The sequence below is a fragment of the Mastacembelus armatus genome, chromosome 5 (assembly GCF_900324485.2).
Source record: "Mastacembelus armatus chromosome 5, fMasArm1.2, whole genome shotgun sequence".
NCBI lineage: Eukaryota > Metazoa > Chordata > Actinopteri > Synbranchiformes > Mastacembelidae > Mastacembelus > Mastacembelus armatus.
Window position 1 is genome coordinate 24,247,391 of NC_046637.1, and position 16,205 is coordinate 24,263,595.

At 40.3% G+C, this 16,205-nt stretch overlaps 1 protein-coding gene across 1 annotated transcript in view; it reads right to left on the bottom strand.

The window, feature by feature from the left end:
* Window positions 1–3,637: 3,637 nt before the first annotated feature.
* Window positions 3,638–16,205, bottom strand: part of chchd6b (coiled-coil-helix-coiled-coil-helix domain containing 6b) — a 50,025-nt gene continuing 37,457 nt past the window's right edge. Inside the window, exon 8 of the mRNA XM_026306284.1 lies at window positions 3,638–3,939. Within this exon, the coding sequence (XP_026162069.1) occupies window positions 3,916–3,939 (24 nt within the window). The 3' untranslated portion in view covers window positions 3,638–3,915. The remainder of the gene's footprint in view (window positions 3,940–16,205) is intronic.

The following is a 16,205-nucleotide window of genomic DNA, read 5'->3' on the forward strand; positions in this document are numbered from 1 at the left end:
CTGCCCCTACATGCCTCAGCGGACTACGTTTCCTGCTCTTTTCTCTGCCCATCCCTGTCTCCCTCTAACCCGTGCTCCCAGATGAAACACTTTGTCCTTGATAATCTTGACCTCTTTCCCTTGTTCTCTCTTCTGTCTTCAGTTGCTTATTGCTCATAGTTGACCTTTTGATTTCCTTTTTGTTTTTTGTTTTTTTGCTAAGCTCCTCTTTTTCTCTGGTGTCACCCATGACAGTGTAGGGTTCTTGAACTGCTCCACCCTCAGTCATCTGCTCTGACAGCCCGAATTTCACTCCAGGCACTTGGGTCAGGTCCCCTGCTGCTTCGGGACCCTCTGGTTATCTCTGCACTCTCTGTGAAGTCCTACCATCATTTCAGTTCTTTCTCTCTTTGTCTGTAGATTCTGGATAAAACAGAAAGTGTTGATCCCAGAGGGTCAAATGGAAACATATACCAATTGCACCAGGACTCATTTCACTTCATGAAACCAAAGAAAAACTCTTACAAAAACATTTTGAGATACAAAAATATTGCAGATATAAATTGCATTTCCATGGTAACCAGATAACTGGCCATTACATGTCATTTCCAGATATTTTCAGCACACGTGTCTCCCAGGGAGAGAGGGAAGGTTTCAACAGACCACAAAACAATGCAGCCACAGGACACAGCATTATGTTACAGGTGGATTTTCTTTATACCTACAGCTTCTAAATTACAAACATTAGAATTAATGTAATGAAACACTTACCTTTTTTTCCCCTCTTCTTCCTCCCTCCATGCTGAGGCTCCATCCATTCAATCACTTCACTGAGCTGCATGTGTTTATGTGTAAGGCTGTTGGTGGTGGGGGGTCTAATTCAATTCACCAGCAGCCGTTTCCAGTTCACATTAACACAGTTTAATAAAAGACTATTCAATTAGCTAGAGAGCTCCACGTGAGTGTGTGCTGAGTGCAGAAACAAAATGGTGACTGTCATCGATGGAGCCACACACTCCAATTAGGCTCACTGCTCGACTTCTCACTTACACAATGCCAAGTTGGCTCAGGCCAAAGAGTAGAAAAGACGAATGGGAGAAAGAAAAGCACAGGCGAAAAGCTATAAAAGCTATAAAACTCCAAAAAAAAAAATAAATAAATAAAAAAAAAATATATATATCTAAATAAATAAGTAAAAAGGAAGTACATGTGTGGGGATGCGTGTGCATCTGAATTCCACATGTGTCTAACTTTACTTGAATTGATTTCCATTAAGTCTTTACAAAGGGCAGCACTTTGTCAAAGTCTGACACCACCTCTCATTTGCTGACACCTCTTCAGCTGGATGAGAAAGAACAGCCGACAAACAGGTGAACAAAGGAGACAGCACGGAGCTGCTAAAACATATAAGACTGGGCTCTGTGGCTCACTGTCAAGCTTGTCTCCAGCTCACGATACACGATACCTGAGAGGTTAAAGCTCTGGCAACAACTCAAAGAATCGCTTTTCAGACAAACACCTGCACTTAAGCTGGTGGGGAAAAAAAAAAAAGCAAGACAATTATTGTACGTTAGCTGCAGAGCGAGTATTACAGTAACAGACGCAGCAACAACGCACACGCCCTCTGCTTCATGTGCATTTTCTGAAAGCTATCGTAGTCAACTGGGCCCAGTAATTGTCGAGGACTGGAAATCAATAATGGCACATTGTGAGGCGTGAGTAGCATTCTTCTAACCTCGCACCATGCAGCTGTCTCCCCCAATCAAAGCTGGGCCCGTTGCCACGGCAACCTCAATCCCATGTCTTTCACAGTAATAAGGCGGGAAACGAAAGGCATGGCACTGGAGGTGCAGCGTTGAAAAATAAATTGAGTTCTTAAGAAATTCTGAAAAAATAAAATAAAATACAGGCATTGAGGGTTTCAGCTATGATGCACATTCTGTGATGAGACTCTTTCAGACTGAACAAATCTCGTCTTCCTTAAAAAAAAAAAAAAAAATTAGTCCTCCATCAAGATTGGGTTTATCTCGTTCACAACCAAACTGTATTCAAAACATCTCATAATGCCCAGTCTTCCATTTTTTTCACCCATTGTGCTCTCTTATCCGATATATTGGTAAAATATCCCTGATATTTCTGTAATTCAGCCAATTTAATTAAAGGGAGTGAGTTTCTAATAAAAGCCAAATGGCAGATAGCAGTGCCTGGGCTTTTCAGGAGCTTGTTTAATCAGAGAATTGCTGAATGGGAGAAGGCAATAACAGAGTGAATAGAGGCTGGTATTTGTAAAGAAATGTCAGAGAGAGAGGTGGGATATGAGAGTCACTGGCTGAAACCTCTAATATGGTGCTGGCTTTAATATAGGTAATATGTGCATCATGTCTGTTGGGTTCAAGCTGCCTAATCCCTGGTGAGGAATTGGAGTTTGTAGCTGGAGGTGTTCATCGACTCTCACACAAAACTGGACTGACTAGACCGAGAGTCACACATGAACACACTCCTAAATCCATTTCATCATTTCACTGGTTTCAGTCTTTCACTTTTATGGATTTCCATAACAGAGCACATATTGTATGGATTGGTCAGTGGCACTGTGGCTGTTATGCCCTGATCAATGCCAGGGTGGCAAGTGGGAGTCAAACTGTGATCAATAGATCACTTCTCACAGCTATCAGTAACAAATACACACTACTACATTCACATTGACTGCCACTTGTGTGAATGTGGATTTATATCCGGGAACAAGTATGTGGGCATATTATAAGTCTATTAATATTCTGTCTGCTGTGGGAATGTGTGTGTATATGCAATATGTGTGTGTGTGATGTGTATTTGTGTGTGCATATGACATATAACAAGCCTCTGCCATTTCATAGGCAGCCAACCATGTCCATATTTAAGTGGAAATGCATTTTAACCAAATCGCTCTCTTTAAGACACATTCACACAAAACTGTGTGTACAGCTATCTTTGTGAGGACATTCACTGACATAATGCATCCTTTAACCCTAAACTCCCCCATTACAACCACCCTAAGACTAATCTAACGCTAACTCTGACCTCAACTCTAAAAACAAGTCTTAATCTTCACCAGAGAAGAAAGAGAGGCCTGGCCAAACTGTCCTCACTTCCCTGGTATAAAAGGAAAGGAGTGTGTGCACAGAGCGGTGCTGTGAGCTACAGCTGTGCACCGACCTTCGGGGTTATCTGGCAGGTTCCTGCACACCTTGCTGCTAGCACCAACCTTTGCTGTCACCATGGAAACACAGCTAGCAGAGACAATATGTGACTTGTCCAGTGTCTTGCTGATGTGCACGTGTTCACACGAGCACCTTTATGTGATGACGTACAGAAGTGGGTTGACTATCCCAGAAAAACCCATAAAACAGAGAAAAACATGACACACATATGCAGATAATAAATCACACTTCCCTATTTTTCTGTCCTCCCACTTCATTTATCCCTCATTTCCTTCACTCTCCGGTCCCTTCTCTCTTAATGAAACCATGTGCACGCCACAGTCGAGCCTCTGGGCCTGCACAGCATTGTGAGAAGGGTGCACATGACCCCATTTTCGGCAGTGGAAGTATTGTTAGCATGTCGTGACAACAGGCCAGCTGCCACACATAAACACACACAAACACAAGACACACAACCAGCAGTCCCATCCCCACCAGATCACTGGGATTTATTTTAGCGATGCCGGGCGTGTGCCGGTGCAACTTGACAACAAATCAACACATCATACACTCTGAAGTGACAAGTCAAGATAATACACTCAAAAACTAAGGAAGATGGTGATTTTGAAAGAGCAAGGGGGTATTCAGTGATGACTAAAAAAAGGACGGAGACAGAGGGAAGTGAGAAATGGATGGATGTGACATGTTCTCTATGGCTTCACTTCTCCTCTTCCTGGTCCTGCTTTCTTTGGACTTTTCAGCCATGATTTGTCAGTGAGCTCTGAAAAAGGAGAGAGGGAGACAAAGGGGGTGGGTAGAAAAGAAGAGAAGCCATCAAATTAGAAATTTACATTACTCAGATCTTAAGGAAACAAGTGTTTAATATGACTTCATAAATTTATAAGAATAAATTACATGTATTTAAGCTACTACATGCCTAGTCTGAGGGAGTGACGACAGAAAGAAAGAAAGAGCAAAGGGCTCTTTCTCAGACTGCAGGAGATGATCCTGAAAACTGTCTCACAAATTTTCTTGAACATTTAGACGAACAAAACCCTGTTTAATTTAACTGGTCAGCATTTTCTATCCTTGTAAGTGTACTGCGAATTGTAGCCTGTTGTTGCTGTAGTATCTTGTTACAGAAAGTACCCAGGAAATGTTCTGCCTGTAGCTAATATGAGTGGTGTTTAACTGCATGTGGCAACACAGGGAAAAAAGACAACCGCTACAGGCCAGGACACACATGTACACACACATTTTTAAGTTCTAATTCAGTGAATCGCAGTAACTGCAGGGAAGCTCTGAAGTGGTTCACAGTACAATAGAGCTACATTTGAGATATTTTGGCCACAATCACAACCTGACCGCAGTGATCTTTTTGTGAATTTCCTACAAAACTGCAACAATTGCAAGAGTCTGAGTAACCATTCAAACAAACTGCTTTTAAAAAAAACAAACCCTTAACCTCTGAGCAAGGCACCATGGGTTCTCTGAAGAGGATACAGCATATCTAAGAAATTTTTAGGGTTTTTCAGTTACTGAGCAGTTGCTGCTTTTATTATATTTCTTCATCGAATTTTAAAATCCAACAGTTTATAACATCCTTTTGCCTTCTTATCGGGACTCTGTGCTGTTGCCATACCATAGAAAAGGTAGACTTCTCACGAAAGAAGACTTTTTTCTTCCACATGTATGTAATATTGATTATTTAGGATTTCAAAGACTGCAGTTGTTGTGAGCTATGCTGGATGAATGCATTAGAAAAATCTGGCTGTCAGAGCATGTTGACAGAAAAGCATGCGCTGCAGGTCGCTCCTTCTGGACCATGAACACCAGTTTCCATGAAAAATGCATTCCCACTGGAATTCAATACTCCCTGGTCAAATATCAATTCACCCCTGAAATTATGCGAATGAGAAGGTAGCATTTTTATGTGATGTCAACTTTGTGCTGCTTGTGCTGTCTTATTTTATGTGCTGTGTATCAGCTGTGTCTGGAAGGTATTAATACACTGAAACTGGCTTTAGATGTGTACAAAAGCAATAAAAAGTCAGGCCACAGTACCTGAGTGTCACAACGCGTGAACTATTCCTTGCTACCAACATGCAAACAAACAAACAAAAAAAAAAAACATATATTGGGAACTTGGAAATGTTTTAAAATGAGCTAAGATTTTATGGATCATCTGTGCATGTTGCCCAAATGAAATACTCACAGTTATGTTTTAGAAAGCCATGGTAAGGTACAAATAAACCCTTCTTGTGTCACTACACATACAAACACAGAGTCAAGGAAAGAGACACAGAGCCACCCAGGGTTATGAAGCATTAGCTTGTGGCTGCTGGGTGGGCTAGTTGGCATGCTAACTACATTGGTGCTCGACTGGCAGGCAGATACACTGGTGGCCAGGTTAGCTGTTCCCTTGCCAAGTGCATCTGAGGGCATCGCAGCCTGTGCCACTGAATTGGAGATGAGCGGCAAATGTGACAAGGGGATTTGGCTTTACTGTTCCACTCACGTCCTGATGTATAAAGGGAGACAGTGTGTGTCTGCGTTTGCACCACTATTTGTGTGGAAGTGGCTCTGATGGTGTGTGCAGAGGTTTATGCACGCAGTAAGGTGTGTATGCTCTTGCATGTGTAAGTGTGTGGCAGCAGGGTGTGTTGGTATTGCCATGCTAATATACAGCAGCGTGATGGGACATTATGCCCCATGCATAGGGTATAAAGTAGTTCTTGAATTTTCAAACTGACCCTTACCACCTCCCACAGTTCACACAGTTCAATTTGGGGCACCACGTCCAAATTTGGACCACTGCCATCCAAAGTAGGATCATTTAAAGACAGGAAAAGCTTTTTCTGCATGACACCTTGGCCATGGAGTGCAGCCAAATATTCAAGCTCAAGGTCTGCATTGAATTTAGGATGTACAAACGGTTGCCCGTGTATTAGGAACACCAAGCTAAAACCAATGCAGTCTAAAATAACTGTTCTGCAATCAATCCTACCCTTTTGGGGGTTTTAACATCTAGACATTATATGGCCTTTTATGTTGAGGTGAAAAATAATCACAATATGATTTTTTTTTTGCTGTCATTACTTATGGTTTTTCAATTTAGTCACAGGTTGGAACTAATTTTAACACTGTTGGTGCAAAGCTGAACCAACAACTTCAGTTCATTATCACTGACACTTGCTGAGATAGAAAAGTGTCTGTTGTGATTAGATTCAATACTCACAAAAACACTGATTCACAGCGCACACAGAGCACACAAAAACATGTTTTCTTCCACCTGTCAGATTCCATCCAATTAGCGAGCAGTCTGAGGAGCGGCTAGATTGCTGGGTTCCTTTGAACAGCAGCAGCATAGAAACAAAAGTGTGCACGCGCTGTCGTGTTCACGCTGCCGTAGTCATAAGCTAAATGGGCAACATATAGACAGCAGACCCACATGTAAACACATAACTGAAGCACATATAAGGAGACACTCACTCACGCACACACAAACACACTAGACTTGCTCACTTGTCTTTTCTGTGTGAAAAACAAAAATAATAGACAAGTAGAAAATCAATATCTGTCTTCTCTGCTCTGTGCTAACAACACTCTTGTTCTCTCCCGCTCTATGTAGGGACAGAGACAGTTGCCAGGCAGAACTGTCAATCAGATGCTCAGAGATTGGCTGTGGCTATGGGTGCTTTATAAACACATACCCTGTCACTGATTACACAATCAGTAAGACAGCCAGAGAGTCAATTAGTCAGTCTGTTGAGGAAGCCTGTTAGTTAGTCAGTCCGCTGGGTGGTTATGTGCACAGGACCATGAAAACTGTTCATTCAGTCGGTCTGTGTGTTGGTCAGTTGCTTAGACAGGTGAACTGACTGACTTGACCATTTACACATCACTTATTGATTTAGTCAGACAGTTGTTTGGTCAGTCAGTAAATTTGCTGAATAAAAGCCTTCATTTGCTCAGTTTATCTGTGAACCATGAGGCATCAAACTGTTGACACAAGGCACAATGTATTAGATAGTCAGAGGTGTAATTAGATTTTTTAAAAAAGTCTTTATTGAGTGGAAAATAAAGACTTCTTTCAGAGTAAAATAAAATCAGCAGATATGGGGGTAATTGTGGAAGTAACTGCTAAGGGTCCAAGCTGACAGTGAATTTAGTTGGTACATTCATATTGCCGGTGCTAGAATCTATCAGGCCCTCCATCTCTTCAGGAGACTTTCTCTTTACTTCAGAGCTGCCACAGTAGCCATGTTAAACCATGGTATCACCAGCAGCTTTGGAAACCAGCCCAAAATTTGAGTTTGATTAAGATGGCAGGAAAAATTTTAGAGTAGCCATTCCCCTAGTGTAGTATTTTTTTTTTATGCTGCAACTTAATATCAGGGAATTTTTTCCTGTGGAAGACATTAAAAATATAGCCTGACAACAAGACAATGGCCACTGCCACAGGATTCTGTGAAGAGGTAAATTACAAACCTTTTTGATACTTAAAAACTTTTTTGAAAAGTACCCTTACACTTGGTGGGTACCTGAGAGGCCTCGTGCTTTAGGGTCTATTTGTTTTAATCTCAAAGCCTCTCGTTTGATTCTGGCTACAGACCTTTGTTGCGTGTCATTCCTCTCACTCTTTCTGTATTTATCCAGTCTGTCCTTTCTGATAACCAATAACTAAAAAAGGTAATTCTACTGTGTAACATATGGCATTTTGATGTATTTTACCATGTCCAAATGTTTACTTTCTTACAATTATATTTGTATCTATTTTCAGCTTTTCTATCAGGCTCTCAGGTTTATATCACATAGATACTGTATTGTCTCATAACCTTCACTGACATATGGTATTTTGCACTCAGACATAAGCTTGTTTCACACTAGGTAAACAGACAAAATAATATTCCTGCAAAATTTGCCCAGAAAGAAACTACTCCTTTAGCATGCACTATAGTACCTGTGCACATAAACCAAAATAAATCCAGATTGAGCAGATAGCATATCTAACAATATGATGGTGACGATGAAAATGGCAATTCTACTCCCAAAGTAAAAGAACACCTCAGTTTTCACCTGGTGGGTTCTTTTGTCACAGTTTACTCCAGCGCCTCATCTGTACCCAAATGAAGTAAGACACATGGCAGCTCAAACCTGCCAGTAGGGAACTGATCACGTTACAGAGATGGTGGTCAGCGGAGTGTAGCAGCATGGATGAGATGTTTTGCTGGATGCTGATGGAGTGTTATAGAGACTTGAAAGAGAGAATGAGAGTGACTGCTGGAGGGTGGGGGGAAGGGCGCAAAGGGAACAGCTAATCTTTATGTGGCCTGTGCCTCCACGGGGCAGTCGCCTTGGAGATGATGGATGTGAAGGAAAGGTGGGATGGAAGGGGGGCAAGAGAGAGACATAAAGAGACAAAAATGTGTGAGCTAGAATGTGTGCTGGCCAATATGTATGAGTGTATATTATTCTCACACACAGGTGCAGATCAATGTTTTTCTTTCCATATTTCCAAAGCACAATAACGGTATAAAACATAAAAATAACCACATAATAACAGCAATTTATAGAATGAAAATGACAGAGAGAAACCATATACATCATGTTAGCAGCGATATAATTTTACGGTGAATAGCAATCACACAGAAACTATAATTAGTGTTGGAGATATGCTAGGATTGAATGATGGAGATATTATTAACAGGGATATTATAATATACAGAACTGTCAAACCACAGGTATAAAAGCATTGTTTATGTGTGTAAGTACTGCAGGACCAGATTTGTGCTGAATATAGTGGCTCTGCTATCAGAGTGGGGTTCACCGCCTGCTAGTACTGATAGTGTGTGTGTGTGTGTGTGTGTGTGTGTGTGTGTGTGTGTGTGTGTATATATATATTTACATTTTTTATTTCCTTTCTATTTTACAGTCCTAAATCTGACATATTTGTCCATCTCTTCTTTCTGTCCCCCACAGCAGTGATTAACATTTATTCCTCTCTTCTTTTTTCTTCCCTCAATACTTTCTGCAATTTCCTCATCCCTCCCACTGACAGAATCTCTCCACTTCTCTTTATTTATTCTGTCTTCTGCTATCCACTCATTTCTACTGTAGCTCTCACTTCCAGTTTTCTATTAACCCTTCTTCACTGACACACACTTGTAAGCTTCTTTCTCCTCTCTTTCATCAGTCTCCTTCCATTCCCCTGATAGGCAGGCACCTTCTATTTCTTTATCATCCTTACTACAACACCACATCCTTCTTTTATTCCCTTCTTGGCTGGAAATAGCAGAATTCCTCCTCTTCCTACCAATCAACGTCTTCACCTAGACAAACTGAAGAGCTTTGAATAAGATGTACTGGCTTTATGCTGCTGGGATTTGCTATGTCCAGCAGATGGGGAAAATAGCAGAATCAAATTGTCTGCCATTACTAAAGCCATTCAGTTCTTTTTCATGAGCAATGGGGGTCTAAACATTGTGTTAGGAGTGAATGTTGTCAGAGATGCTTAAGATGCTGCTGGCACTACAGTTAGAAAAGGACATGTCCCTGCAAAAATGTTGATGAATTTGTGGTTAGAAGTGTCTGGTTCAGAAAATGCTAAAAGGTTTTAAAGAAGAGGGAACAGCTCTGCACAGATACACAAGATCTCGGAAACTGACACATACACAGGTGAACATGGACAAATATGCAACACACACAAACACACCTACATGGCACGACCAATAGAGGTGACATTATAAAATAAAAAATAACACCAGTTAAACGTAGCAAGATCTATGTGCAAACCCACACACTGCAATCTCCTGGCTTTTTCGATCTCTCTCTCTCTCTCCTACACACGCTCATATGTTTTTTCTGTCTAAATCCCTTTTTCTTTGTCCTCTGTACCTAAAAATCTAAGGATGATGTTAAGAGGATGTGATCGGTAAAAACCCAACCAGTGATGTACAATGCATTGTCTCCTTGACCATTGCATATCTACCCTCATACGTTATGGGAGCTACAACAAGTTATAAAGTGTGTGGTAAAAACTATAAAGAGATGTGTACTGAAGCCAGTGTGAGCACAGAAAGGTCAGGTTTTTTGGAAAACAAAACCACTCTGCTCCACCCACCCATCTCTCCCTACTCTGCTACACTACACCTAGCCTTCCACCTACAGTGCATCCTTGGGTCACAAGTCTGGGTCAGCACCTCTACAAACAGTTTTGGAGAATCCTTTGACTTAAAAAAAAAAAAAAAAAAAAAAAAATTCCATACTGTACCTTTAACTTTAGCCAAAACTTTATCTTTCTTTAACTCTTGAATCCAGCCAAGACTTTCAACTAGCTCAATGAACAGGGAACACAAGTCAAGATGTCCTCACCTTGGGACGGTAAATTGCAAATTGGATAAAAGCACAAGAACACACATACAGCCTAAAAGGCTCTCCAGTGTCCCCTCACTAACAGAACCATTTATAGTGTTATGTGATTAAGATCCCATTAAAATAAAGTTGGAAGCATACATAACATTCCCAATAGTTTAAGAATATGTTTCTCTTTATTAATCTAATTTGCTGAGACCATGCACATAAACACTTGCTCATTCCACAGGCACACATGTCTAAGCACTAGCGACAGACAAAGGCCCTTACACTATCCAGCTTGTAGGCTATAATTGTCTAGATGGAAAAAGATACAGAACGACAAGGTTCCTGTGGGATGGTAGAGAAATTAAGTAGCCTTTTGCCACACAATGAGGAAGGTCAAGCCATTTTATTACAAATGAGCTCATCATTAACATGCAAATCTTGTTCTACTTAAAAAAAAAATCTTGTCTACTTGTCAATATCAGCCTAGGGTCTAATTCCTCTTTCAGACAGGTGTGGGTATAATATGTGCTCATTTTTAAGCCATAGTTATTGGTGGTTTATTGAAAAGTTTGCAAAGTAGCATACTACTGTATCAACCCCCTACCATGGCTCCCACCACCATCCTCAATCTAATTCTTACCTGTCAGAAACACTGATGGCAATTTCAAAAGGTTACTGCACATGTTAAAAGCTGTATTTGAAACAAACTCTGGTTGCCTTAAAAATAGCACTATATTTCCATGTACAAATACACCTGTTCATGATACTTTTTTGTTATTGCAATCTTCCTTAAGCTTCTGTAATCAAAACAGAAAAAGAATGGCACTTAATCAAGCAACTCAGAAATAGGCACACACACCAGAGTAGACTGCATTCAGGAAAACAGCGGGTTGAAATAGGTCAAGTACAGTATGGGGGGCATACAGTAGCAAGTGTTGCTCCCTGATGTGGTTAGCCCTTCCTGATGGCATTAGATGGCACAGCACTGGCATTAGGATTTTGCAAACGGTTGGAGGGAATATGCTATCTGTTTGATGGGGATGAGTGACACTTAGAAGGAGGGGTGGTTCAAGAAACGTTTGTTCTTGAAAGTGACTTTGAGAACAGCTGTGTTTTTTTACAATGAGAAGGTTGAAAGAGAGAATAGGTGATGAGAGGTAAAGTGTGGACTCGCAAGCCCTCTCATGGGCTTACACTCACACAAACACAGAGTATAAAAACTTTCAATGACAATTACTATATATTGACAATATATAAGATACTAACGTCACACAAAAGAGAGACGAAACCCACAAAGCTTCATGATAACCCAGGACCTTGGTGAGCTGACATTTATTCTGCATCCCACACAGACGCGGACACGCACACGCACACACAGACACACACGCACACACACACACATGCATACGCACACGCACAAGGTCCCATATGCATGACAATTGCCCATGGCCAGAGACATTAACCGGAGAGGGGCAGGGGACTGATAGTAGAGGAAGTGCAAGGCCATATCCTGAGGAATATCCTGTCTTTAATGGATGGCAGAGGGCAAAATGTGTGAAAGATGTGTGTGTGTGTGTCTGGGCGTATTCATGAAGCATAAAACATAAAAGAACTTTTGACTGTCACATAAGGAAGGCTGTGCCACAGTAGATAGGGAGTTGGGTGGACTTCAAGAGGGAGACAGAAAAAGTGAGATAGTGATGTTCAGATCAAGACAGTGGCAGAAAAAAGAAAGATAAGCAAGCTGCTGTTTTTATTGGTAGAGTGATTGACAAACATGGACAGACTGACAGAGAGTGACAGCTACTGAATATAAATACAGTAGAGTTTACGTGAATAAACTTTGGGAAGTCATACTGTTCAGTGGTATCTAGGCAGAAGTGACAGACTAGATTGTAAAATATAGGCCTGCAATTGAACATGACTGAAGAACATAGAAGATGTCAGAAAAATGAGGAACAGAGTTTTTCGGTAGGCAGATGGTATTTAATAACTCTCAAGCTTTATGCAGAGAAAAAGATACAGTCCAGAATGGAAATATTTGGACAGTTATTTATTTTTTTGTTTTCAGGCTCTGTATTTCAGTACATTCAATTTGAAATAAAATAATACAAAGCAATTTAAACTGCAATGTCTCAGATTTAATTTGATTAGGTTTACATCAACACTGTAGAAACGGCTTTTGAGATGCAGCCCTTTTAACACATAGAGCCCAAATTGCAGTGGTTTAAAAGTAATAGGACACTTGGCTAATAAATGTTTCCTGGGCATCTGTGTGTTGTTCAGTGTTGTGCATGGATAAAACAACTCACGCATGGCTCGCAGCAATTTGAGAATTGAGAGTTTCCATTAACATTGAGGTGTAGCTCTCTGCCAAAAGGTGCTTTCAGGCCAGAGGAACCTTGTTATAGTTCTTCAACTATAAAGTTCTTTGTGGGTTTCCTCCGGGTACTCTGCGTTCCTCCCACAGTCCAAAGATATGCAGATTGGGGTTAGGTTAAGTGGGCACTCTAATTTACCCATAGGGTGTGAATGTGAGTGTTTGTGTAGTGTGTCAGCCCTGTGACAGACTGGTGATCTGTCCAGGGTGTACCCCATCTCTCGCCCACTGTCGGCTAGGATTGGCTCCAGCCCCCATGAAAATTCAGGATAGCAGGATAAGTGGTAGATAATGGATTGATGGATGGATATCTGAGGTAGTTGTTTTGTCAAAAAGTGGGTACATTCATTTTGCACAGGAAAATTAGGAGACCTCATGACCACAACCTCTGACCTACAACCCCTAATGGAATTCAAAAACAGAAAGGCCAGGTTAAAGTTCTTAAAAATATTCCAAAAGACCCAGCAGAGATGGGTGTGTATAGCTGCCAGTGGAACTGGGACAATGGCATTTATTGATAATTTCCATTGCCCACAGGAGAAACAGGATGAAAGCAAAGGTATACGGGAGAATTCTGCAGCTCAAATTAAGTAACATGCATCAAAACTCATCAGGCAACATTTCATCATTCAACAGGAACATACGGCCAGAAAAACTAAAGAGGTTTTCAGGGTTAGCAGAGGTAATCCCTAATCTCAATCCAGCGTCGCACTTGCCTAAAACCAAACAAAAGGCAGAGATCCCCCCCTACAACAAGAGCTGATGGTGGCTGCAGAGAAGGCCTACAATCTGTCTGCTGTTGTCTGTGGATTGAAGACTTCAGGCAGTCACTGCCTGCAAAGGATTTCCAGCAAAACATTAAACATTTTTGCTTATTTTGTTTCACTTCAGCATCTGTCCTGTGAATCCTAACTTTGGCATCTACGTGTTAAAAGGGCAGTATCTCTAAGACAATTCTCTTTACACTGATATAAGCCTGAGCAAATTAAAGCTGACATTTGGCACTTTTATAGGCTATTTAAAATTTTATCAACTGTCCAAACACAGCCTGCAATGTAACTATATTCAAGAAGAGTATGAACCATAAGGTATCAATTTTAGAGAAAGATTAATTTTAGAGACAAACTACTGCATTCTCCCTTTAATCACATAGAAGAATGCTTCTCCTTTAAAAAAAAAAATCCTTACAAGGACGTACAGATAACAAAAGAATGGTGCTTTTAAGCTGTCGGGAGGTTTTCACCAGACTAAAAGCTTTGCTGTCTATTGAGTAGACAGCATTATTGTTGCACAAAGCTGACTGCAAGTGTTGCACGTCTTTTCTAACTCACTAGTTATATTATCTGCATGAACAGGCAGCATATTTGCCTTGTTAGAATAAACAAAGTGTATTTCAACAATATTGTTGCTGTCCTTTCACATATAAGAGAAGTGGTCTTCTCAGAATTGCAAAATTACAAACATCATGCATGCCATCATTCATAAGTTTTGTTTCCAAACAAGATATTCAACATTAAAAAAAACAGATGTTACTTTATGACATTTAGTGGTTAAAGTTTTTATTTTTGTTTTTCAAGTACTTCTGAATGCAATAAATTAGTATTTGACAAAACATGGCATTTGCTGTGTGATTTTTCATAATGTAACTTGCAGTTCATGCTACAGATGAACTGACTGTCAGGTGAATAAAATTACCTCCTCGACATAAATGATCAAACCTGTTCTACTTTTGGAACAAGCACACCAGCCCCCCTGTTCAGCAAGAAGTAAAACCTCATTATTAACAATCTCAACTTTAACAAAATGTTTCCTCTGGGGTCTATAGAACATTATATTTTATAATATGAAATATGTTCCAGTGGTCTCTCTAACATGACTAAATCTGCAGTGCATGCTGCTCCCTGTTAACCCTTTACCACCTGCAGCAATACAGAAACTTTTCCTAGTTAAACTATCATCCAAGTGCTCTGCTCTGCCAGGCTTCTGGCTCTGTCAGATCCATTTATAGACAGGCGGACTGGACAACTGCCTAGAGCTGTGTCCAGAGGGGTCTTGGGACTGCCCACTCATTTCTTTTCATTAAGGCTGAATGATTTGGGGCCTTCGATGGCAACTCTATATCGTTTCCCTTCTCTTTTTGACCCAGTCTCAATCATTTGGGAAATTCTTCCAAGATGCTATTTGAGTATTCACATTTTGCCCAAGCATTACCATAAAAAAAGAGACATATAAGCCCTAAACAGGTTTTAAAACATTTGTTTTACAAATGTTTAACATGTACAGTATGTCACTTTTTTAAAACTATTCTTAAGTGTTGTTTAGTGCAAAGACTGACCAGATGTCTAATGCTGTGGGCTCCCCACAGACAACTGCCCAAGTTTCAACATAGATAATAACTTCTAGTGTTCAAATACTGACAAGCTGACACCATTAAAAGTAGAGAATTTACTCTGAGCAGTTCCTGTTTGCAATGTACCCTGATTCTTAAGCAGACTCAAATAAAAAGGGCCACCTTTTTATCTGTAATTTCTATACTTGGTGTTTATTTGAGATGTTCAGCAGGGATATTCACTATTTATATTTATTTTAAAGTTACACTAAATTTAATTTTTATTTTGAGTTGAGTCAAGACCACAACTGTAACATCCTTACTGCGACTGATGTAAAATGTCCTGCTTTAAATACAAGCAGTGCCTTAGCTCATTACAATAGCAGTCGACCCTCCCTGCCGACTCCAAGAAAATGACTGCAGTAAGTGATGCTGTCTGAGAGAAGATGTCAACCAAATCTTCAGTGATAAAAATGTGGCTACCTAGACCACTAAGACTTCATGTGCAAAACATCGTCCAAAGAAATCACACAGAATAGATAAATTCTGCAATACAGCTCTTGAAATGGGAACATGCCAATCTTTCTCTGCACTACCACTTTTGAAAAGGAAGCATAAACAAAGGCAAATTTAAGCTGAGTGGAGCTAGCAAAGCTAATGTTGGAAGTAACATTATGGCTCAGTACCAAAACCTTATTTAGAAATATGTTACATCAGAGTGAGACACAAAGTTACATCTTGTGTAACCATTTGAAAAACTGCCATAATGCCCTTGCTGTGTATGAACTGTGCTGATCTACATATTTGTGTTCTAATGCAGTATACAGATTTCACATGAATACTTTTGCATTCTATGTATTTTACATCATTATTTTTGATAGTCTCAGCTTAAGTGGTCTTAACTACAACACTAGTTACAGGTATTGTTGCTCGCAACTGCCAACCAGTGAACCAATGTACCATACCTTCTCGTTGT